At 33.7% G+C, this 23,557-nt stretch overlaps 2 protein-coding genes across 2 annotated transcripts in view; one reads left to right on the top strand and one right to left on the bottom strand.

Moving 5' to 3' along the window:
* Positions 1 to 441: 441 nt before the first annotated feature.
* LOC133179101 (serine/threonine-protein kinase N2-like) lies at positions 442 to 16,488 on the bottom strand. The gene is made up of 21 exons (XM_061313840.1): positions 16,230 to 16,488; positions 13,735 to 14,050; positions 12,046 to 12,131; positions 11,579 to 11,747; positions 9,961 to 10,115; positions 9,198 to 9,439; positions 8,593 to 8,747; positions 7,172 to 7,281; positions 6,635 to 6,778; positions 6,439 to 6,514; positions 6,215 to 6,346; positions 5,954 to 6,117; positions 5,304 to 5,512; positions 4,973 to 5,045; positions 4,491 to 4,670; positions 4,168 to 4,319; positions 3,735 to 3,954; positions 2,844 to 2,951; positions 2,639 to 2,719; positions 1,479 to 1,538; positions 442 to 1,297 (listed from the first exon to the last, which is right to left on the bottom strand). Exons 1-21 carry the CDS (start codon positions 16,260 to 16,262, stop codon positions 1,154 to 1,156), a joined length of 3,009 nt encoding a protein of 1,002 aa, XP_061169824.1. The 5' UTR covers positions 16,263 to 16,488; the 3' UTR covers positions 442 to 1,153.
* A 134-nt stretch (positions 16,489 to 16,622) lies between these two features.
* The window catches only part of LOC133179104 (abasic site processing protein HMCES-like), a 31,452-nt gene continuing 24,517 nt past the window's right edge, over positions 16,623 to 23,557 (top strand). Inside the window, exon 1 of the mRNA XM_061313842.1 lies at positions 16,623 to 16,850. Coding sequence (XP_061169826.1) covers positions 16,831 to 16,850 — 20 coding nt within the window. The 5' untranslated portion in view covers positions 16,623 to 16,830. The remainder of the gene's footprint in view (positions 16,851 to 23,557) is intronic.

Here is a 23,557-nt window from a genome sequence, read left to right as displayed (position 1 = left end):
ACATTAGTCATATTGATATTGAACATGCCTTATTGTGTAGATTCTCCAAGTTCACTTAACTCCTTTGGGGCTAGGGTGGTGCCACAACGTCTATTCTCAGTTTATGGTCTTGGGGCACAGTCAAAATTTTTCAGGGGAAGAAACAGGAAATAATCCTTTAAATTGCTTGATCTAAAGAACAGTAGGACATAGGTGATTCAGCCCCATTAGCCTCCAAGTTAGAAGTCTTCATGTACATAAACATACCCCTGGAATTGTAATACTATAGAAAATATCTGGATCTCTTTATCAGTTCTCTTTCCATCCTACTCTAGCTTCAACCAAGAATTTTCTCAAGGAAAACGAACATTTCATTTTGTATAACCATCTTCTTCCTGTCTCCTTACAATGGTAAAGAAGAATTTTATTTGAAAGCCATCTATTTACAAGTAAAACAAACAATCAGCTTATTTCATGTTTATTCATAATAACTCCCAATAAAATGACTGGGCAATGAATTCCCTCAGTAGCAACAATCAATAAGAAAATTGTACAAAGCTATTAATGCTCTAATTTATTCATAACTTTCCAAATATTCACATATTATTCACTAATCAACTCCCTTATAAATAGATGCTGTGATTCACACATCTCCAAAAAGACCACAGAAATATCACAGTTTAGGGGAAGATATTCTCATAATCAGCCATCATGGGCCTCGGCTCAGGCGGCAGGTGCCCTTGCACAATACATTTGTACAATATTATGACTGAATGCACCAACATTTAACCCTTGTAGATTTGCACAACTCTTTTCAGGAGTTAATCCCTGTAGTAGACTGACATGAACGTTAAGTAATGATACTCATCCCTGCTCCAGTACTAATGATAATGAAATGGAGAAATCAATGTGACTTTGTTCTTGCTACGTGAGCAGGTCTGGTGAAGTGCATAAATGTTATTTTAACCTTCAACATAAAAGCAGTGTGTTCTAACATATAATACTTCTTGGCATTTGATCCAAGCAACATATCTGCAAGTTAGCAACATTCAATCATCACTGAATTTTCTGCTTGCTTGATCAATGCCAGTGGAAAATGCTGGCAACATGGAAACTGGAAGAATACTGATGCAGACTGTTTCTGGTCAGGTGACCTTTGAACTTTGTCACACTGCTAGCACCAATCAGCAATGTAGTTAAAGTCTCTAAACAGTGCCTGATCTTCAGGAGCTAATGATTTACGATCTTTGGCAGGAGTTAGCACAGCCCTCTCTTGAGTAAATTCTTCATCAAAATTGCTCACATCTTCAGAATGTCTCTACAAAACAGAAAGGACCCAAATACATATTAAAAGGCTCATCTCCACTCACAACAATTCTCAAAGAGACCTAATGTTAATTCTGCAAAAATGATAAACAAAGGTCTTGTTTTTGTTTGAAATAAATTATAGTTAAAACACTTTCATCAAACTGTTGAAATTCTTTATTCCAAATACATACCACAGTAGGAACAAACGGAGGCTTAACTTTCTTCATGAGCAAGTCATCCCAGGCCAAATTCTGTGAAGAATACCAAAGTGAAATGTAAAAACTAGTTTTAATACTATTGCATGAAAATTCAAGTTTGTAACTGACACATAATACATGAAGGATAAATTTGCTGTTGCCTACAGATGTATAAAATGTTAGCATATGGCACATTAACAACTCATCAACAATCTGCTCATTATTCAGTCATTTCAGATTTGTTCCTTCAATGTCTGCTATATTCCTAATAATATACTTGTGTTTTGAACCAGGAACATACAAGGATCTGAAAAGTGATATGAAGAGTTACTTGTCTGCACATTTGAAAATTTACAAATCTGAGATAACCCGGAAGTTTGGGTGTGTCACATGCCCCCACCCCCCCTCCATTAATATTTGAAAATAAGAACATTAATTTTACAATAAATCATCGTATCAGTTTCATGCAGTCTTTATCTTGTCTGGGTTTCTGCCATCTCTGCATTATCATTATGAACCACACAAAATTCTCTTATTCTGAGACATTGGCCAAATAGCCTGGATTCAGATCTAAGACACCCTCCCTAGTCACAACTCACAATTATGTATTGCACAAAGATTAATTTTCTTTTATTCCTACAAAACATACATGTATGTTAACGTCTAGACAAAATTGTCATTCTGCATTTTGCAAGACTGTGACTTCCTTCTCAAATGACATTAATTCTGGGTTCTAGTCATGAGAGTCACTTTAGCTGAAGGATGTGTGATTTGAGGTTGAACAAAGGAATTTTAACAAATTCTAACTTTTTTCATTATGTGGAAAACACCAGATTGTAAAATAAAAACTTTCCTAAAAACTTTCCATGAAAATAAAATTCATTTACATAAAACTTTTGATTTACCAAATGTTTGTTTTGTTATCATATACATGTGTGACTTGATTCTTCCCAGCAAGCACACAGACTTACATGGAACCTATGACCATATAATTGCATTAAGCATTCCCAAAATTTATATATTCCATGATATTCAAATGATTAATTGATCACTCACCAAAGCCCCCCCCCCCCCCCCCCACTTTTCTTCAAACCTGTTGATTGAAATCCCTAGTAAGTTGACAGTAAGTAAAGCAATAAACAAACTAGACTGACCCTAAAGAATGCTTGTTTCTTGACATCATCAGCATCCCTTTCACTGGACCCCAACCTGCGATCTGGATTCCTCCTCAAAAGCTACAAATATTGTCAGAAATACATATTAAAAACAAAAAGTTGCTTAAACTGCTTTGTCATTTTTTTTAAAAAAATAATTCATATTTTTGAAAAGTTAAAAAAAAAGAAAAAATACTACACATACCCTTCTCATGATAGCTATGGATTCTGTGGACAAGAAGCGGGGATATCTGACCTCTTCATTAACGATACTATCAAACACCTCTTCCTCATCATCTCCAGGGAAAGGAGACTTAAAAGAAATCAAGCAGTCAGTCAAGGTATCAGTCAGAACTCACATATACACTGTAGCAGTGCCTTCTACTGAGTAACAATACTCATATGGCCTTAAGACCTCTACTGTATCAGGAGAAACTTAAACAACGTACAGGTTTACTATTTACTTAAACAATTCATGAAACCCCTTGGCAACTCTTCAAAGTGAATGATTTTATTCTTTTCACATTCTTTATTTCTATGGTCTCTAGGAGTGAAACGGTTCACCGCGGTATCGATGCACTGCGGTATTTTTTCTCGGTTTGATACACGGTGCAAAATCTCTAATTTTCGGTTCGGTTCATTTTTCGGTCGGGATCATTATTCAGTCGGGTTTGAGATAAGGTGTAACACGTTACTCAGTATAAATAAGTATAGAAAACGTAAATTTTTGATAACTGATAGCTTGTAAAATAATTTTTGACAGTCAAATAATTTTAATCAATTTCTTGTAGTCAATTTGCAAATAAAATTCGTAAAATATGTGACTAGATTTAGAAAAAGAAAGCATAAAACAACATTGAATTTGTTTCCTTCTATCAAAATGTATCGTATCGAAAATAACCGAACCGAGACAAAATTATACAATACGTATCGAACCGTGAAGGAGGTGTATCGTTTCACCCCTAATGGTCTCTTACAGGTTCTTGCCAAATTCAAGCCTAGCTCAAATCAAACAGGCACTTCCATGCATGCATTCCCAAAATTTGTCATGCTGACATCTCTAATTTAAACAAGTTAATATAAAAGCTCTTTTTACCTCTCCCACCAGCATCTCAAAGATAAGTACTCCTAGGCCCCACCAGTCCACTGATCTTGTGTAGGATGTCTCAGTCAGAACTTCTGGTGCAAGGAACTCTGGGGTTCCACAGAATGTGCTTGTTCTGTCACCGTAACCCATCCCTTCTTTACACAACCCAAAGTCAGCTATTTTCAAATAACCCTCTTGGTCTAGCAATAAATTATCTAACTTCAAATCCCTGAAAAACAAGTAACTTTCACCTATATTTTATCTTCCAAATGTTTTAGACATCAATACTATGCAGATAAAACAAATAATTCCCTACAAATATCAGAACAAAGCAAAAGCATTTTTAATCTTTCAAATTTATGAGCCTAAGTTGTAAAGTTTGCCTTATTTACTGTTAATGAATAAAACTCATTCTTAACTGTGAAAGGAAGTTGTTCTTTACCTATAAACAATATCATGTTCATGTAAATACTGGAGTCCTAACACTACACAACCACTATAGAACACTGTACGAGGCTCGGAGAAAACATCACTGTGGATGTGCATCATTAAATCACCTCCACAGGCATACTCCATAACAAATATAACATGAGCCTGAAATGTCAAACATTTAAGTCAGTCCAAAACCAACTCATAAAGGTTGCTTAGATAAATTGTTGCCGATTTTTTTAAAAATCATTTCTCTGTCACATATAAGTTTACTTTAAATTAAGTTTATTTGTGCTGTTCGAACTGTGGCCTAATTTGTGACAATATAACACTTACCTCAGTTTGAAAACAAGCAAATAAATTAACAAGGAATGGATGTCGCATGGAATTAATAACTTCAAAGATCCTCTTTTCAGACATCAAGCTTTCAACCTCATCTCGAGCAATAATGTCTGGCTTTTTCAGAGCTTTCAAGGCATAATATTCATTGGTATTTTTGTACTCCGCCAAGATAACCTGTCAGAGAGAGTGTGTCTTGTAAATAAAATATATAATGGTCAAATTACATCAAACTTTTAATCAATTTCCATGCATTTTTTCACCTTTGTTTTCACCTCACAAGCGTAATTTCTTGGGGTCAATAAAATCAGCAAAACTAACAACTCAGATCTGAAAGTTCTTTTTTTTTCTCTTAATGTTTTTAAATATATAAAGGCTAATAAAAAAATCCCAGACATACATGTATAACTATTAAGCATCAAAGTCTATTATAACATTCACAAACACATAAGAAAGCATTCAGTAGCAAAGACTCCTACTTTTCCGAAATGCCCTCTTCCCAGTACACTTATTGGCCTGAACTCATCCATGTTCACATGCTGGCTTGAATAGCTGCATAAAAAAAGTAGCAAAGATAAGTCTGTGCTCACAAGTAAAACATAACCTCACAATAATAGGATCAAAGAGCAAAAATGGGGGTCTTTACACCAGAGAGAAAGGAGTGAAAACCTTCATGCAAGGAATACTTGGTTCCAAACTAAGAAAGTAAAGGAAATAAAGCATCAAAGAAGGGATAATATAAAATGATAAAGGGATAAATACTCCAGAGATACAATAATAGAAAGTAAAAGTAGTAAAAAAAAAACCTACTCCGTTTCCATTGCATAAGACTGTTGTCTGGAAGACTTGGGTGTTTCTACCGATGACTGTGGAGGCAAGCGGGCCTGAACTGGGGGAGAGGGGGCACGGTAGTCCTTGTAAGACACTGGCCGAGCATTAGCTGGGGCTGGCTCCAAGTTGTCAAGGTCAATGACGTTGGACTGGTCATCTGGCAGGAAGTCAAATGACTTCAAGGCATCCTATACACATAAATTCAATTAATACAATGAATTTTAAAAGTTAAAATATTTTCAAAGCAATTTGTTTGAATACCTGTGTGATTTATGGCAAATCAAGAATAATAAAAATACACAAATCTTAAAAATAAAAAAATCATTTAGGATATCAATCCTTAATACTAGTGAGAATAGATTTGTACTCAACTTCTAGGAAAATAATGCTGAATTTTTTGGGGTTAACTGGAAAACACTCGTACTATTTTTTATGTAGAACTCAAGTCTTATTTTACTTTAATGTGTAAGAATGACCTTGAATAAAGATGTGACGATGACTGTAACTTGATAAAATACATGTATGTACAAGTTATTCAAAAGTTATTATTATGGTTAGCCAAGAAAACATTGCGTACAACCATCCAAATGTAATTACAAAAGATGTATTAGACTTGTCAGTTTGCCTACCTGCACAGCAGTTTCTCGCTGGTGAGGGGGTGTTGTGAATTCATTTTTTGCATAAAGAATGGAAGGTGGGGAGGAATCTGGTATTCGTGGTGGTCGCTCCCCAGGGGACATTGGCTCAAAATTAATCTGATGAATAGGTGGTCCCCTATCTGAAGACATTATACCTGCAAAGGGTTGAATAAAATGACAAAAAATATATTGGTATACAGTGATTCTATTTCATATGATAATCGCTTTAAAACTATTGCTACTTATACAAACCTGGGGATGTTATTTGAGTAGGTGGGGAGAGTGCGTTGGAGTCTGTGCATTGCTGTGGCAGTGACCTTTTCATGAGACGACCCCATGTCGCGACATTGATATTAACTTGCTTAGCTCTCAAAATGTCTTTTCCTAAAAAAGTAAATTGACCCAAACAGATTACCACACACTGTGCATCTTAGACAACTACCAACAATATGCTTAATCTTTTACACATATTCTACCTTTGTGTTTAGGGAATATTTTTCTCTGTCTTTGAAGTCTGGGCTTTCTGGACAAAGTAGGATTTAAAAATGTAATCTGAAATAGTAATATAAATACATGCATATGGAACAGCACTCTTACATGCAAGTCACACAAATACATGTACATGTGTTATGACCAACACAAGAAAAGCATTTAACTTATTCTTGGACAGACCTCAGCAAACAGTATTCCCTGTGGTTCTAGGTGAATGGCCATGCCATGTCTCTGGTTATCCAGGAAATCCTCCAGTCTTAGGAATTTGATAGCTGCCATCTGTCTCCAATCTCGCCAGTATATTGCTATTTCCAGTTCTCTAGACTGTAAATGTAAAAAAAAAAAAAAAATCGAATTTCCACAATAAACACTTTAACACATGCAAGACTTTAGTGCCTGTTAGTCCACTGAATACAATCTTTCATCTTTTCTTGACAGATCTTTTTGTCTTTCACAGGCTACTAATCTACATGTACCTTCAAACACAGGGACAAGCACTTGGTGGATTTTTCATGATTTTTCTAGGAGACATTTACTATGTAATCATGTGAACACAATTTGTCTACAAGATGCCAAGGATTTCAAATTGTAAAGACCTAGCTCCTTTTCTTATCAATTTTGATAGCTGTTTAGTCTTTACCAAACACTTATTGCCAAACTGCAAAAATGAAGTTGACTCAAACTTGTGATACCCCTTTATGAATTTGTGTGACTTACTCTGTCCAGTTCTATACTAAATCGATGATCCCAGCACTGTTGACTTAGAGACTTCCAGCTTGTCTGAGACTGCTGCATGTTGTCCAGTTTCACCACTGCCATCACTTCATCTAAAACATTTCAATTGTTAAATAAATAATTTGTCTTGCAAGACTGTTTCCTCAACAACAATTTCTTCAAATTATCTGAGGGGGCTAGAATGCCACTAGATTCAAATCACAAATAGAATAAAACCTGGACAAACCCTGAATTAATGTAAATACATGTAGTTGTGTTAAAAAATATCTAAGTGGAGTTCAATGTTAAAATTTTCAATGCATATGTAGGAAAAAAGAAATCTTTCCATCAGTGTGAGATACTTTTCTCATTACAAAACAGGAGGAAGGTTCTAGAAGAATCAAATATTTATAAATAAATAATTTACTTTACAGTAAGTATTGAAATACTTTATCTAAGATTCAATCCTTTCTCATTTTTATGATACTTCATATCTCTTCCTCTCTGCTTCTGGTCATGCAAAAAGAACAGAGAATTATGTTTTCTGTTGTTGGCCAGCCCCCAATCCCCCAACATTTGCATGATGGTCCAAGGAAGCCAAAATCCTTTGTAATTTTTTTATAGTGAAAATGAGTAAAATCACCTGGCCCCCACAAAAATTTGACAACAAAAATTATCCTCCTATTTCTGGGAAAAATGAAGCTTAAAGGCTCTCCATTCATTTCCTCTTAGATAATTTTCTCTGGAATAACTCCAAATACATGTACCGGTATTTATCGGTCTCGTTTTAATGGGTTGGATGAAACATTTCAGAATTCTTAATAGCACATTTTACAGATCCACTTAATTTTTTAAAATGTTTTCATAAATAAATTTTGGTTTATATCCTTCCCATCAATTTCAGCTAATAATCTATCAAGGTTTTTAAAGGAAGAATCCATATGCCATACTCCTCAAAGAACAGTTGTTTATTTTCAGTATTTGAAATTATTAAATCAGTTTATTCATTTACAACTAATACATCACATGTAATAGTAAGTCAGTTCAAATGATTTTTCTACTTCATTTTTAGTTTCTTATAAAACTGCTAAAAAAAAGTCTATTATCCTCAGATAAAATAAATACAGGACTTCAAAATATGAGAAAAATTGATGTTAAACCTTACACTTGTTTGGTTAGGTACACAGTCTAGTCTTATTGACCTTTACATTAAGCAACCTTGGTACCCACTTCACAACATATTTAAGCTGCTACATGCTCCAATATTAAAATAACTTCCTTCTATTACAGATTTTCTATACTTGATACTTAGGATCCACCCATTGCCTACAGTAACACTAGAGTATAAATTACATGCTTAAGGAAGTTTAAATCGGAACAAGCTTTATTAATTGCATGGGTGACTTATTTTACAGAGGACTTACTGGACAATTCCTCCTTAACAGTGTATGTCTTTGTACTGCTTCGTTTTGACCCCCTGAGTAAACTTTTACTTTCACCAGGACTTGACAAGAGGAGCTGCAGATTATCTTTTTTTCTTCCAGGAATGTCTTCTAGTAAACCTTGGCACCCAACGAGCCTAAGCAAAGAAAAGCATATTCTAATCATCATGCTTTCATTACTACCTTGTCTTCACTTGATCATTTGAACTATATGATATATATATATATGTGTTAATATCTCTCAAAACATTTTTGAGAGATATACATGTAAGTATAATCAGCACATTTAATTTTTCTGCTTTTTTTTTCACAATGTTGATATGAGGATGAAATATAATTCACTCTTTATTTAAAATTCTACGGAATAAATCAACACTAAAGCTCCTGACATCCAACATTTTCACACGTTTGTGTAATTTATACAAAATATTAATTAAGTTTTAAGGAAGTTGGTGATAAACATGGACAAGTACTCAAAATGCACACCCTAATCAGCATACAATGTTACCAATTAGTGACTGGTTACTTCCAAATTTGACAATATTCTTTAGTTTCTATAGTAACTATTGACCTTGCTCATCACTCACCTGACCTCCAGTTTGCCTGTAATGGCTGCTGATTTGGAAAAGGGAGAGGAATTTTGTGATTTGGAGTCTCGGTTTAAAGTATCCTCCTTAGAAGCATACCCAGGAGACATAGTCACTGAATCCAACTCTTTCTTCAACATTTCAATTTTTTTAGACTTGGGTTCAAGTTCATTGCACCGATTTTCCAATGAGATTCGTAACAACTCTAGTTTTTGACTTGATTCTGTCAACTTGAGTGTTGCCTTTACAAGGAAAACAAAAAGAAAAAATAATTTTAAATAATTTTCATTAAAAGATATTTAAAAGCAAATGTTCCAATATGGCATACATCAATAAAAAGTGAACTAGACAAATAATCTCTTATTTTATTTATCTGCTAATTTAAAATTTGAAATATGTATACATACACAAAAATATACTGTAAAGGTGTTAAATTCACAGGTGTTTCATTTCCCAATTTTTTTTTTCTTTTGCACCTTTTAGTGGGTGTCTGAATTTGTTCAAATAAAAAGATCATGTCTTCAATGTGCATGTAATGAACTTCTATAACATCCATGTTATTAACTGTTTCTTGAATTTGCACCTGAACTGATAACATTCATGTGAGAAAAAATGAACACATGAAGAGATATTTTCCTCCTATAGAATACTTCAAAATCAAAATCTGAATGTTTGTATATGCTCCAAGTTATTTTACTAGTATATATCCTAAACTAATATTATTTGAAGAATCAAATTTCATAAAAAAAACACCAAGCATTACCTCTTTCAAAGCTTTGCTGTCTGGAGACTTAGAATTCTGTAGAAGTTTTAGGACATTCTTGGCTCCATCTTGTACAGCTGATTCTATTTTTAAGTGATGACGCAACTCCTCTATTCTCAGCTCCAAGGGAGATAAAACCTCACAGCGTTGGGTTGCTACAATGAAATTTCAGGGCTTTTTTCATCCATTTATATATATGTATTTCATATTGGAAGTCCTAAAGCCTTTATTTTACTTCAAATATAATATTAATTTATACATATAAATCAGAAAAAGCCCTTCACAGTTGTCAACAACATACTGTGTACGAGGGTTTATCAAAAAGTTCAAGAACTGGTACAAGAAAATTAAAACCGCTTAAGATACATCAATAAATTTTCACACATTTATTCAACATCATTTTTTTGAATACAGAATAAACTATAAGATACATGGTGTAACTTTGAATAAATTGTAAATGTTTCTGTAAGCAATGGTATGACCATGCGGCGCAACCTCAAAATACGACATTTTATTGAGTCTAAAGGAAACAAATCCTCAGATAAGAGCATTTGTCATCCAATAATCATTTTAATTCATTAGTGTAATGTGACATAATTGTGCTATAAAATTTACAAGTTTTACCTCATTTTTCAGTTTAGTAAGATCTTATCATAAATTCAGTACAAAAAACTTAAGTGGTTCAAAAAAACGATGCTGGAAAGGGGGGGGGGGGGGGTTCTTTCTGCCTCAATCTATAGTTCCACTTTTGAAAGAAAACTCACATCGATTTTAGAAATATAAGAACAGGCAGTGGAAAAGGGCAAAATCTGATGAACGGCACAAAAGTTTCAAAGAGAGGAGAGATATTTTTAACGCAAATTTGCGGTCAGGGTGTCCAAAGTCAGTCAGGTCGAAAAGTAACGTTGCTCACGTGCAGTAGAAATTGAACTCCAATGAGTGTATAAGGCAGCTAAAGTCAACTGAAGATCTTTATCTTAAATATAGCTCCATTTAGAATATGTTGTGAAATCAGCTATTCATGAAATTTTAAAGTCATATAAACAAGATGGGTTTCAATCAGTATTTTAATACTAGAAGATAGCGTCAAGAAAAGTGTATTGAGGCAGAAGGAGTGGACATCAAGAAGATATGAGGTTTTCAAACCTCATAAAACAAAACGGCAAGCGCCGGGTGATCATGTACTATTCTTTGTAATTAAGGATAAATTGGCAAATTTTCAACATATCAGGCTAAAATTTTCAACACTTCTTGAACTTTTTTTTGTTTTTTTTTTCCCTTCCTTTTAAATTTTGTAAGCACATCCTATATAGTATTAATTTTATCACATCAGCCCACAAACTTTTTGATAACTCTTTGTATGTATTTGTTTCAAGAGGATTCCTACCTTGGCACATTTGGTGAAATCCTTGTATTTATTTTCAGTATATTATAAAGTAGTTCTGATGTTAATACATTACTGTACCACATAATCCCTGACCTGTGTTTTCAATAAATTTTGATATGCTAAGAAACGCACATGTAGAGTATGTACAGAATGTGATTGAATCTGTTTAAAGTTTTCATAAGAGCACTAATTTTCTTATTTTACCCAAAAAAGAAAAATTTAATATTTTACCATCATCCATATTTGTAGCATCCTGAGTGACTTTAAGCATCTGCATTCTGATGATTTCCATCTTTGTTTTGGCATCCGACAACATCTGCTGGGCCTCAGCAAGCATCTTCTTGTCGCGGAAATTTCCACTACTGTACATGTTTATCATGTTCTCAGCTCCCTGTTTTACCTGCAGAAAATATTGGTCATAGGTACTTAAGTCTCAATTTTTAACTGAATTTCTTTCTAGATACATGTACATTCGAGTTTTGAGGATTCCAATCGCATAAGATACTTAAATTCAGAAATCACCAACTGTATTATGTGAATTAGTTTTTATAATGAATAGATTATTATTTTTCAGGGCAAAAATTAGCTAAAAGTAAGAATTTATCACTTTTTGAAAGTTTATTCTTTTTAGAAATAATCCAAGTCAAATGCAAATCTTGTTGATCTGTCAGTATCTGTACGTATCAAAACAAATTTACCTTGTTCTCAATCTCATACTGCTTTTCTAGAGAGGTAAGTCTCTGAGAAACGGGGTCCATGTCAACAGCATCCTTATCCCTGTCATCTGTAAACATCAGTCATCACATGATTACTCATTTATACACTGGATATAGCTCAGGTGATATTGTTTTTATATCAACAGTGGTTTTCACAATTGTTTTTCCGTAAAGTGATGAATTCAAATGGAATCACATACGAAAACAGTGTAAAACATGTTATAGCTAAGTGTAAAATAATGGTACAAAGAATCTGCCATTAGTTATCCAACTCAATGTGTGTTTTCCATCTCTTTGCAAAGGCTCAGGGATAGAAAACATGGAACTTGTTGGATAATGACCATACCCTACCACAAACCATGGAAGATTCTACATATATACATCACAATAATTCACAGAGAAGGAACAAATACATTTTAATTAGACATATATATTGACAGGTTCTAGGATCAGTATAATATTATCTACAGTGTGATGGGTCTTTTAGTGAAGAACATTTTAGCCTTCTGACACTTGCATTTTATGAGAAAAAGTAGATGTTCCTATTCGGTATCACTGTATTTTCCTCTAAGAGTCTCAAAAAGAATTGTACATCTATCACGTCTATTGGGATTTAATTTTCTTAATGTCACAAACAGGAAGAAAGTTGTTCCTTATACACAATTAAAGTCAAATACATATAGAGGAAGATGACAGCTCCATCAATACCGAGACTTAGCAATGATCCAAAGTTCTGAGCTAATCAATAAATACAGGCCAGACTGACAGATACAATAGGTGTACCTCATATAGATAAGCCATTCATTTTTGTTGTTGACAAGAGGTAAGATTCAGAAAAACTATTTACAGGTGTTTTATGTTCCTAGTGGTAGGTGAACACGCGGCGATTTTAAGTAGTTCAAGTAGCAGTAAAAACTGGAAGTAGAATATCTAAAACACTTATAGGGATGCGGTAAACATTTCAAGGACCTATAAGTAGTTTTCATTTGTTTTAGCGTCATCTAGTTTGTACAAATATATAAGATAAAAGAATTTAAAATTTTAACAATGAACACACAAATGCAATCTCAACATCTTATTCAAAAAAAAAAAATGTAAATGGCATCCCACTGGTCAAAAATACACGATTTTGGGAAATAACAAACTAACTTCTGTGATCTACATCAATGAACATGTATCATTTTATGAAATTCTATCTGTGGTTCACTTTACTTATATGATTTATGCTACATGTTCAATGTAAATATCAAACAACATAGAATCTTCCTGTAAGGCCTAGAAAAAAGATATGTTTGTTTTCACTTTCCCGACTGACCCTTATTCATAATGCCGACCCTAATCTTTTTTTAAAATGCTTTTGTCATCATTGTTATCTTTATGCCTTGTTTTAAGAAGTCAAGCAGAATTTAAAAAAAAAATGCCTACCTACCTACCTAATTTTTTTTCAGCCTGAAATCGGAAACATATTTTATCTAGGCCTAATGCGAACAATCTTTAACAAGAAAATTTACAACCACAAATTGCACAGTTCTTGTTATTTCCAAATTTGTGAAATTTCCTATCTGTTCTCTTATGTTTACCCCTTCCCACCTTTACAGGTATGTTCTTGTGGCTCAACTTTTGTATTCAATGAATAAAACTGAACTCTCGAGCTCTCCATATTGAGATTACCTGACAATGCATCATGAACACTTGTACTATTGGACACTAGCAGATAGGCATTAATTTCCTGGAGATCATTCTGGAGTTCCTTTAGCTTGTTATTGGACTTCTTCACGATACTCTGAACATCTGACATACTTTTCTTGTCCGTTGTCACTTCCCTTAATTTCTCTGCCCCCTCTTTGATCTTCATTTCTTTTCTTATCTCCTTTTTCAGATGCTCTCTCATTTCATCGAGTCTTTGTTGTAGATCATTTTCGGTTAAGTTTGGATCAAACCCAAATCTTTTCCCAATTTCTGTGTAGGAGTTGACCATGGCACCTCCCTGTGTAACCAAAATGTAAAAATATAATTACTCAACTTAGAATTATCAAAATGAAAACATATATGAAAGCATTTAAATTCAAAATTTATATGTCAAATATGTGAACACATTGTGTAATTTGTGATGCAATGGAATAATAGAAATTTATCTTCATTTAACACTTTGACCCCCTGATAATTTAAAGCCTACTTTAAATTCTACAAAAATCTGTTCTCCCAAGTACACCATCAATGTGATTTTACCCCCAAACCCCAAATCTTCACAGGTTCAATGTCATATATTAGGCTAAATCTATGGTAGCTAGAAGTAGAATGTAATACTGACAACAGTTCACCGGACTAGCATTGGAATTTGTCCTTATTTATATCTGATTATTCATTATTCAGCCATTTTCTATCCTCAATGTTCAACATAATTCAGGGATTCTGAGAAGTCTGACTTTAGCAAGGCACATGTATTAACATGACAAAATCAATTACAGAGAATTTGAATTAGGCTTAGACTGAAAATGTAGAAATTTATGCATGAAGTTTATTCCATAAGCTTTATTCATGTACAGAAACATTCTAGTATCTGAATTTTCTCACTGTAACAACTTCTCTACATTGTAAATCCTACAGAGGATTGTGGGCATCATGGAAATGAATTCACATTTTAAGTTTTTCCTATGAATTCATGTAATATTAAATGTGCAGGAATTCCATGATTATTGTATAGTGTTTTATGTATGCAAAAACCTGAATTCCTAAAGATTAAAAAAAAAAAAAACAGAAAAAAGAAAAGAAAAGAAAACAAATAAAAAAACAAAACCAAAAAAAAAAAATAAATAAATAAAGAAACAACATCATCAAACGTCACACTAAAAATAAGTATCTTGGAATTTGAATCATCAACCTTTTCTTGTTTGTATAAGTATGGGCTTTTATAATAAATACATGTATTCACATATGTACACAGTAACATCAAGGAAATATTATAGAAAATTTAATTGGTAACATATTTACAATGTATTTACTTCTATCATGTAATTTTTCCTGCTCTCTAACATTATCATGTTTATGTGTAAATATAATTGAATATTATTTTTGCAAAATTATTGTATAATACTGGGGATTAAAAACTCTCATGTATCTGACAGTGTCCTATAAACATTAGAATACTTCATCTGATTATGCCACTTCCTTGTCACAATGTAAATAGTTCAACAAACAGTTCTTTATAGTATGTTTAAAATGAAGACATGAGTATAATGTTACTCAAATCAACTTTAGTTTTCTTATCTTATCTGCATTATTTTTTTGTGTTTTCTGCTTCCTCATTCTGTATTGCACAGAAAATTATAAGTGATATTAAATCTTAAACAAAACAAAAAAACCCCCAATGTATCATTGATATTATCAATAAATTTCTGTACAATATTTTTCTCTACAATAAACAGTCATACTCGGTAGTAATTGTAAGGTTGTTTATCGTTAGTTTAACGTTATCAAATAGAGGTTAAAAATCTGTCAACAACACTGTATACACAATGATCTTGAAGAGACTTCTCCGATTACCCAACTGTCACTTTTACCTTTATCTGATAATATTCAACCTGCAATGCAAAAGTTGCACTTTCTTAGTAGCATGTGACTCAAGATTTAGGCCTTGCCCCAAATCTATTTGACTCATCTATAATTGAATACTTATTTGGTTACTATTTGATAGGTTATGTAATTGTGTGTCATGTTAATTGAAGTATTAAAATAAAAAAACAAAACAAAACAAAATTGTATACCAACTTTAGCAAAGAGCATATGAGACTTCAATGGGTTTTATGGTCAAAACTGTATCAACATGAGAATCTTTTGAAGCATATACTTAATAAAATATACTTCAAAATCCAAGGACATGAAATTATTCTTAATATAACTTGCAATGTTTCCTGCTTAAAAGTTGATTTTAGTGTGGAGAAAGATATGCATCATTAACAACATGCACTTTTGAATGCTGGACCTGTTTAAAGGTTACCAGTGCAATAAACAGCCATATAAAAAGGAATGGTCAAAGGGTGGAGTCGCCTCTATCAAAACGGGCTCCTGGGAAACTATATTTACATTTGACTGTTACTCTCTTACTTACATTGTTTACTTACTTACTTCTTAATCAAACCACTAATTACAGACTAGTGATTACTTACCTGATAGTAGGAGGTGCCCGAGTCTGTCGCCATCTTTGTTGTTTTTCTGACAAGGAAATGAGTTTCCGAAATGGAAATTATCTTACGCAACGAAACCTCTTCCCTCGATGTCGGATTTTATTCAAGAAACCGTCAATTTTGTATTTTTCATTTCATGCATAATTTTCATATAATATTAGCCTAATAATTTATGGACGCGAAATGTATTTCATCTTCTTCTATGCCTCTTGGTCGACATTTTTTTCCCAACAATCCGACATGAGAAACCACGTGACAATGTCACAAATTAAATACACCAATCGTAGTTAATCTTATAGGAAAGCTTTGGTTTCGGCTTTTTCGCACGTGGGCCGAGTCAACACAACAAACGAAGAGTGTGCAAAGATACTGTGTTTTTTTTCTTAAGTTTTTTTTTACATCAGTTTTGTTACGCGGTATACTGGAAAGTAAGATTTTGTAAAAAAGCGTTAATGTAGTTACCAAAGCTGTCTTGGTCAGTTTACGGATAGTGATATTGGCGGGAAAATTTCACAATCAATTGGATTGATGATGATTCATTGACTTCTATGACTAATCAGAAGCCTACACAGTAGAGAGTATCATGTGCGGGCGGACTGCATGGTATTTTGTCATTAGATATTTTACGTGTGTACGATACGTCATGACATGTTAATTTTTTTTTAAAAGCTAGAACTATGCAGTAGGTCAATATTAATGACATCACAGTGCCATGGCTTTGGACATGCGGACATGACATCATATTGTAGCCAAATTTAATGTTGGTAAAAAGCTGAAGCATTGTAAACAGTCAATTATTATATAACCAACCCACAGGCACTTGTTTCTGTAATAAAATTTTGACCCATAACATAATAACACAAGGTATCCAACTCCAAATTACACGGAGTATCCCCTCCCTCAGAATCACACTCATTTACAATTTCAGAGGACATGCAATGGCAAACTGTTTATACCTGTGTCTTCTACAATAATTTATCTACACAACCAAATATGGCATGCTTGTCTTTATTTTCTTTTATTTCCATAAACAGCATCAAACTCTGCTCGCCGAGTGGAAAAGTCGAATTCAACCATGAAATGGTATGTGCTAATCCTAGACAAAGAGCAGAATTAAAAAGTGAGTGGATTTAAAAATTCAATTCCAGTGTTTAAATATTGCAGTGAATAAATAATATATGTTTAACTCTCATTTTCCATAAAAACACTATAATATTTTTCCGATGTAATTTTAGAAACAGATTTTTAGCCAATCAAAATCTCTGCCCAGGATTAGCACATACCATTCTATGGTTGAGTTTGACTTTTGCACTCGGCGAGCAACGTTTTGACACTGTTTACGGAGATTAAAGACAAGTATGCCATAAATGGTTGTGTAGATAAATTATCGTAGCAGACATGGGTATAAACAGTTTGCCAGTGCATTTCCTCTGAAAGTGTAAATGAGTGCGATTCTGGGGGGGGGGGGGGGGTACTTCATGTAATTCGGAGTTGGATACCTTTGTGTTATTATTATACTATGGGTCAAAAATTTATTAAAGAAACAAGTGCCTGTGGACCAACCCCAAACCCCCACCTACCACATATTTAAAATAATGTGGAGCACTGAATAAGCTAGTGCTATACAGAACTAAATTAATTAGCTCTCTGGAAAAGTTTGGACAGATATGCATCAGAGAGCTAGACCCTCACCGATATGCAAGTTTCAAGATTATCTCCCTTGGTACACTCTTTCATTGCGGAGGGGAGTTTTGTTTTTGCCTAAACAGGCAGGTGGGACAGTTATTTATATTGGATACGTTAAAACATCAATATACCGGTCTATCACAACTGATTTTCGGTATGCACTCAACTAAAAAATAACAGAATTTATCTATAGGCCTCATTTTTTTCTACCAAGAAAAAAAAAAGAACAGAAGAAAATATCAGCAGATATAAGACTTATCAGACAAGGGAAAAGGATATCTAAAATAATACATATACATATGATCATTGTACATTGGCATTCTGAAAGACACAGATTTTTTTTCTCTTTTTATAATTTCAAAGAACTTGCTAACTTTTTAAAAAAGGTTTGTACATTCAAAGAAGTGTCTTTTTCACAAAGACTATGGCAGTTCTTTTGTTTTCAAGTATTCTTAGACTAATTGAAAGTAGATTTTGTAAAACACATATAGTAGACAGTGTTCCAAGTCACACTTATTAGCAAGTCGCTAAATGTCAACCCAAATTTTTTTTTGGTCAACATTTCAGAATTTCTGGTCGCCATCAACAGATATTTCACTTGCCATGGTGAATAATTTTGTGAATAACACATTTAGTATATTAAAAAAGCAAGGAACAAATACTCATATATGTACATATTAAGCAGGAGAACTGTAGCATTATGGTTTTGTATTTTAGTTTTTGACCATAATGCTACAGATCCCATAATGCAAATATGGTGCAATTTACAGCACAAGATTTTCTGTGCACTTTGGGGATGTATCTCGCTAGGGGTGAAACGATACACCTCCTTCACGGTTCGATACGTATTGTATAATTTTGTCTCGGTTCGGTTATTTTCGATACGATACATTTTGATAGAAGGAAACAAATTCTACGTTGTTTTATGCTTTCTTTTTCTAAATCTAGTCATATATTTTATGAATTTTATTTGCAAATTGACTAGAAGAAATTGATTAAAATTATTTGACTGTCAAAAATTATTTTACAAGCTATCAGTCATCAAAAATTTACGTTTTCTATACTTATTTATACTGAGTAACGTATTATACCTTATGCCAAACCCAACTGTATAACGATCCCGACCGAAAAATGAACCGAACCGAAAGTTAGAGATTTTGCACCGTGTATCAAACCGAGAAAAAATACCGCTGTGCATCGATACTGCGGTGAACCGTTTCACTCCTATATCTCGCCACTTTCCAGCATTTGTCAATCAACTATCTTTCATTACCTAATTCTAGACATGTTCTATAACTAATCTGTATATTTTTCCATCTCCTTACCCTTTCTAGTCGTCTCTACAGACCAATAAACTCGCTGATAAATTTTATGCCATCCCACAACAAATTCACAACGAGAGAGGTTATGACCCCCCAATGGTTTGGGGGGGGGGATAACAGAGGGTCAAAGTTTTACATAAGAATATATAAGAATTATCTTGAATAGATGTAGATTCAAAATTGTTCAAATTTAGGATGGGTAGGGTGGGGCCACAATGAGCTGTCAGAGTTTTACAAAGGAATACATAGGGAAAAAAATCTTTAAAAATCTTCCTTTCAAGAACAGCAAAGGCATGATAGTAATATTGGTATGCTGATATCCTTAGGTAGTGTAAATTTAAGGCCCCCCCCCTTCCCTCCCTACTTGTTCAATACTGAACTGATTCCTGCTTCTTCCTAGCCAGTGGCTCAGTCGGTAGAGCGCTCGCTCCGTGATCAGGAGGTCGTGAGTTCGAATCTCGGCCGCGACAGACCTAAGTCAATAAAAAATAGGTAGCAACTGTTCCTTCGCCATGCGCTCGGCACTTTGGAGTGAAAGTTGTGGGTCTTTCGGATGAGACCTTAAAAACCGAGGCCCCGTGTCAAGGCAGGCGTTGGCACGATAAAGATCCCTCACTGCTCAATGGCCCTGAGTGCCGAGTAAAGGTCAAAATTTGAAGCCCTTCACCAGTATATGGTGACGTCTCTATATGAGTGAAAAATTCTCGAATGGGACGTAAAACAATATACAATCAATCAATCAATCCTAGCCAGTGTGCACATCTGAGCGATGTGGCCCATGGGCCTCTTGTTTAAATTAAAGATTACTTATTACTTTGACTAAACTATTTGCTAGGCTGAAGAAACCACTTATGAAATACAATGTATTGTTATTACATAGAACCATCCGTATGATTGTACACTGAAGAACACAAGTGATTGTATCCTAGAATTAAAGTTGTATCAAATGAAATTGCTACAAGTTTGACTGATGTGTGCAGCAGTTTGAAACTTTGAGAAAGGACTGTCAGCTGTTTGACGTTTACTTTTTTACTATGTACCTAACCTATTACACAGTTGCTGTTATTATTGCCAAATCTTGATGATATTCAAGCAATATTGACCAAATCTCCATTAACAAGGTCATTTATTAGAAAGTCTTTGACATTTGGCAGCCGTTCTATACAGCATGCCTTCATAACATTATGTAATCTCAGTCTTTGCGACACTTTACAAAGTATTAGGAATGTCTTCAAACATTTTCTTGATAGAAAATCTTAGGAAAAAATTAATCTTGATCCCGATCATAAAAATGGACAATCACTGTCCCAAATTTTCTCGGTCGTGAAAATGCGAGTTGGTTTTAATTTCTAGTTGCAAAATTAATTTTTTGGTCGCAAATGCGACCATTTTAGTCGCAACTTGGAACACTGAGTAGAGCTCAATAAATTCATCAAAATCATCACTGCTGGACAATTTTTTCTTTCTATAACATTAAATGAATTTTAAAAAACCTAGCCATTGTTCATTTATTTATGCATGTTTGTGTACATCAACAACCTGTCCCACTTACAAGCCGATATGGATACTTTTTGAGCCTCTATCATTGGAGACTTACAATCTCGAAACTTGTGTAGTTATGGTGTAACTTTTTTTTGCAAGTTTCTGGTATTATTCCTTCATTATATGCCCCTTAACCTAAAACATGGTATCAATTACACATAATTTACTCTTACTCTAAGTTAATACTTTATTTATGCCTCTCTACAGTTTCAAACCACCCTAACTCTTTGGCCTTTTAATGATAATCAGTCTTTTGCTATGAAACTTCATTTGGTTTTAAATATTTGATGTATAAATAAATAAAAACACAAGGAAAACATTGCTATCTTATCTTTTATTCACTCTGGTTAGACTTTATGTTCTCTTTGCAGATGCATTAAGAACACAGAACTTACCAGTTACAACTGCATGTTTATCCACTAATTTTGTTTATAAGAAGTATTACTTTAAATACAGCTATACCCAAATTTGCCAGAAAGAAGGGGTGAGAATTAGGAGTAGATAGGATCGTGTATTCAAAAGTAACAACGACGATCACATTAAAGTATTTATTTAAAATATATCAGAAAATTTTCAGTATAAAAATTTGTTAATTGCTCCAGAAGAAATACTAACATTATTTGATAAACAGTGATAAATGAATGTACAATTCTTCAGTACATGTACATACCTAATTGGAATGCTAATGTTAAAAGGAATAGGTTTTGAAAATGAGTTCATAAGCCACTAAAGCCAGTGATATTGATGTAGTTAGAACCAAGGGGGGGGTAACAATGATCTAGAGATGCAATGCATACAGAGGAATGGCTTATCTCGACTCTCTGGAAATAGATGTGAATATATTTCCTGTTCTGATCAGACATAAATCTCCCCCATCTGAGTAGAAGTAACCCACAGCTAACATTGGTTTTCCATTACATAGATATAATACACAGATCCTCTCTCCGTGGAATTTTATGACAGGGAAGTGCTTTGGGTATGAATGTTTAGATTGGAGGAAGTAGATACAAATTAATGTTGATGGAGCTCATTAAATCTAGCTCTGTATTTAGACTGAGTAGAAGATAGGCCAATGTGACAACTTACAAGTATGCTTCTCCTTAAAAAAAAATCTTGTTCAAAAGAAGACTTTTTTTTTTTTTGCAGACAAGACAATTTTTCAATTTTGAAGTTGCAAGTTTTCTGCAGTCAGTAGTAGCATGTATCTTGTGTCACACCATCTATGAATCAGTATCCCTGCTTGTCCATATAAATAAGTTATCTGTACAACTGATCACAACATTTTTTTGCCTGATTACAAGACAGGCCTTTGGGTTGATGATATCTGCTGCTTCATTGAGTGCATTTATCTGTCCATCTATTAGCATCCACAATTTTGTTTACCCGGTAGCTATTGTTCCTATGTGACCTTTTCAGAAAACATAAAAACAGGTTGACCTTTGACTTTTGACCTTGACATTAGAGTATGACAAACATTATTTCTGTTGAGGATGATCTATTCTGTTTATTATCTTCTAAATATCACACATAAAGTAAAATAAAACATTTTCAAAAACTACTATCAGAGTTGACCTTGGCATTGACCTTGAAGTTTGTTTAATTCTGGTTGAAACATGACATTTGGTTGGATAGAAAATTTAGTTTATATCATATAACCTGTATTTCTACCTCCTATGACTTGCATAAAAAAGTATCAATCAGGCTTATGTTATGAATCTTGTACAATTTGAAGTCAAATTTCAAGAGTAATTGTCTTATTTGGGGGTTGATAAAGTGTAAACTTGCCCAGCCCAGGTTATACAGTATAACTTGGATAGGTATTAATTTATTCCTTAATTAGATGGCTTCTAACCTCACATTTGGACAAATCAAGAGATGTTTTTTTTTTGTGTGTGTTTTTTTAAAGGCTGTTAGAATTGACATTTGACCTAGTGTTAATTAAATGTGATTATTTTTTTTAAAATCCTTATTGATGATTATCTCCTCAAACTTCATACAAGTATTACATTCACTATTATTGTGATCATTGGAGGTTTACCTTATATTATAGGTGAATGAAACACATGTTTATTTCTGTTCTGGTGAATTGATTTCAAAAACATCTATTAAGATAAACTAAAAGTATTTTAGGATATATTAGAGAGGTTGAGATTTTAAAACTTGTATGCGTACGTGTACGTGTGCACAAACTTTGACGTACACGTACACTTTTTTTGTAATTTGTCTGTTGAGATTTTAATGACGTGTAACATGAACGTGTAGACTGTAATTGGTGTCTCTGTTTCAACTATTTACTAGTTTTGTGACATTAGTTTGACTTTAGTAAGTGAACAAAACATGGTTAAAATAAGTGTCCATGAAACTTAACATCCTAAATAATTAACAACAATAACAGTTTTACACAAAAATTGACAAGTTTTTATTGAAAAAGCTACAAGTTTGCACCTACATGTAGATGCCTTTTTAGCTCACCTGAGCCAAAGGCTCAAGTGAGCTTTTCTGATCAAAATTTGTCTGTTGTCTGTCGTCGTCGTTGTCGTTGACGTTGTTGTCGTTGTCATAAACTTTTCACATTTTCATCTTCTTCTCCAGAACTACTGGGCCGATTTCAACCAAATTTGGCACAGAGTATCCTTGGGTAAAGGGGATTCAAGTTTGTTCAAATGAAGGGTCTCGCCTTCCTCCAAGGGGAGATAATTACAAAATAGTGAATAATTAATGGCATCATTGAAAAATCTTCCTCTCAAGAACCAATGGGCC

The sequence above is a fragment of the Saccostrea echinata genome, unplaced genomic scaffold (genome assembly GCF_033153115.1).
Source record: "Saccostrea echinata isolate AGI-Se365-2 ecotype Australia unplaced genomic scaffold, CSIRO_AGI_Sech_v1 ptg000004l, whole genome shotgun sequence".
Taxonomy (NCBI): Eukaryota; Metazoa; Mollusca; class Bivalvia; order Ostreida; family Ostreidae; genus Saccostrea; species Saccostrea echinata.
Note: the sequence above shows the minus strand (reverse complement) of the source record. Positions and strands in the feature narration are given on the sequence as shown.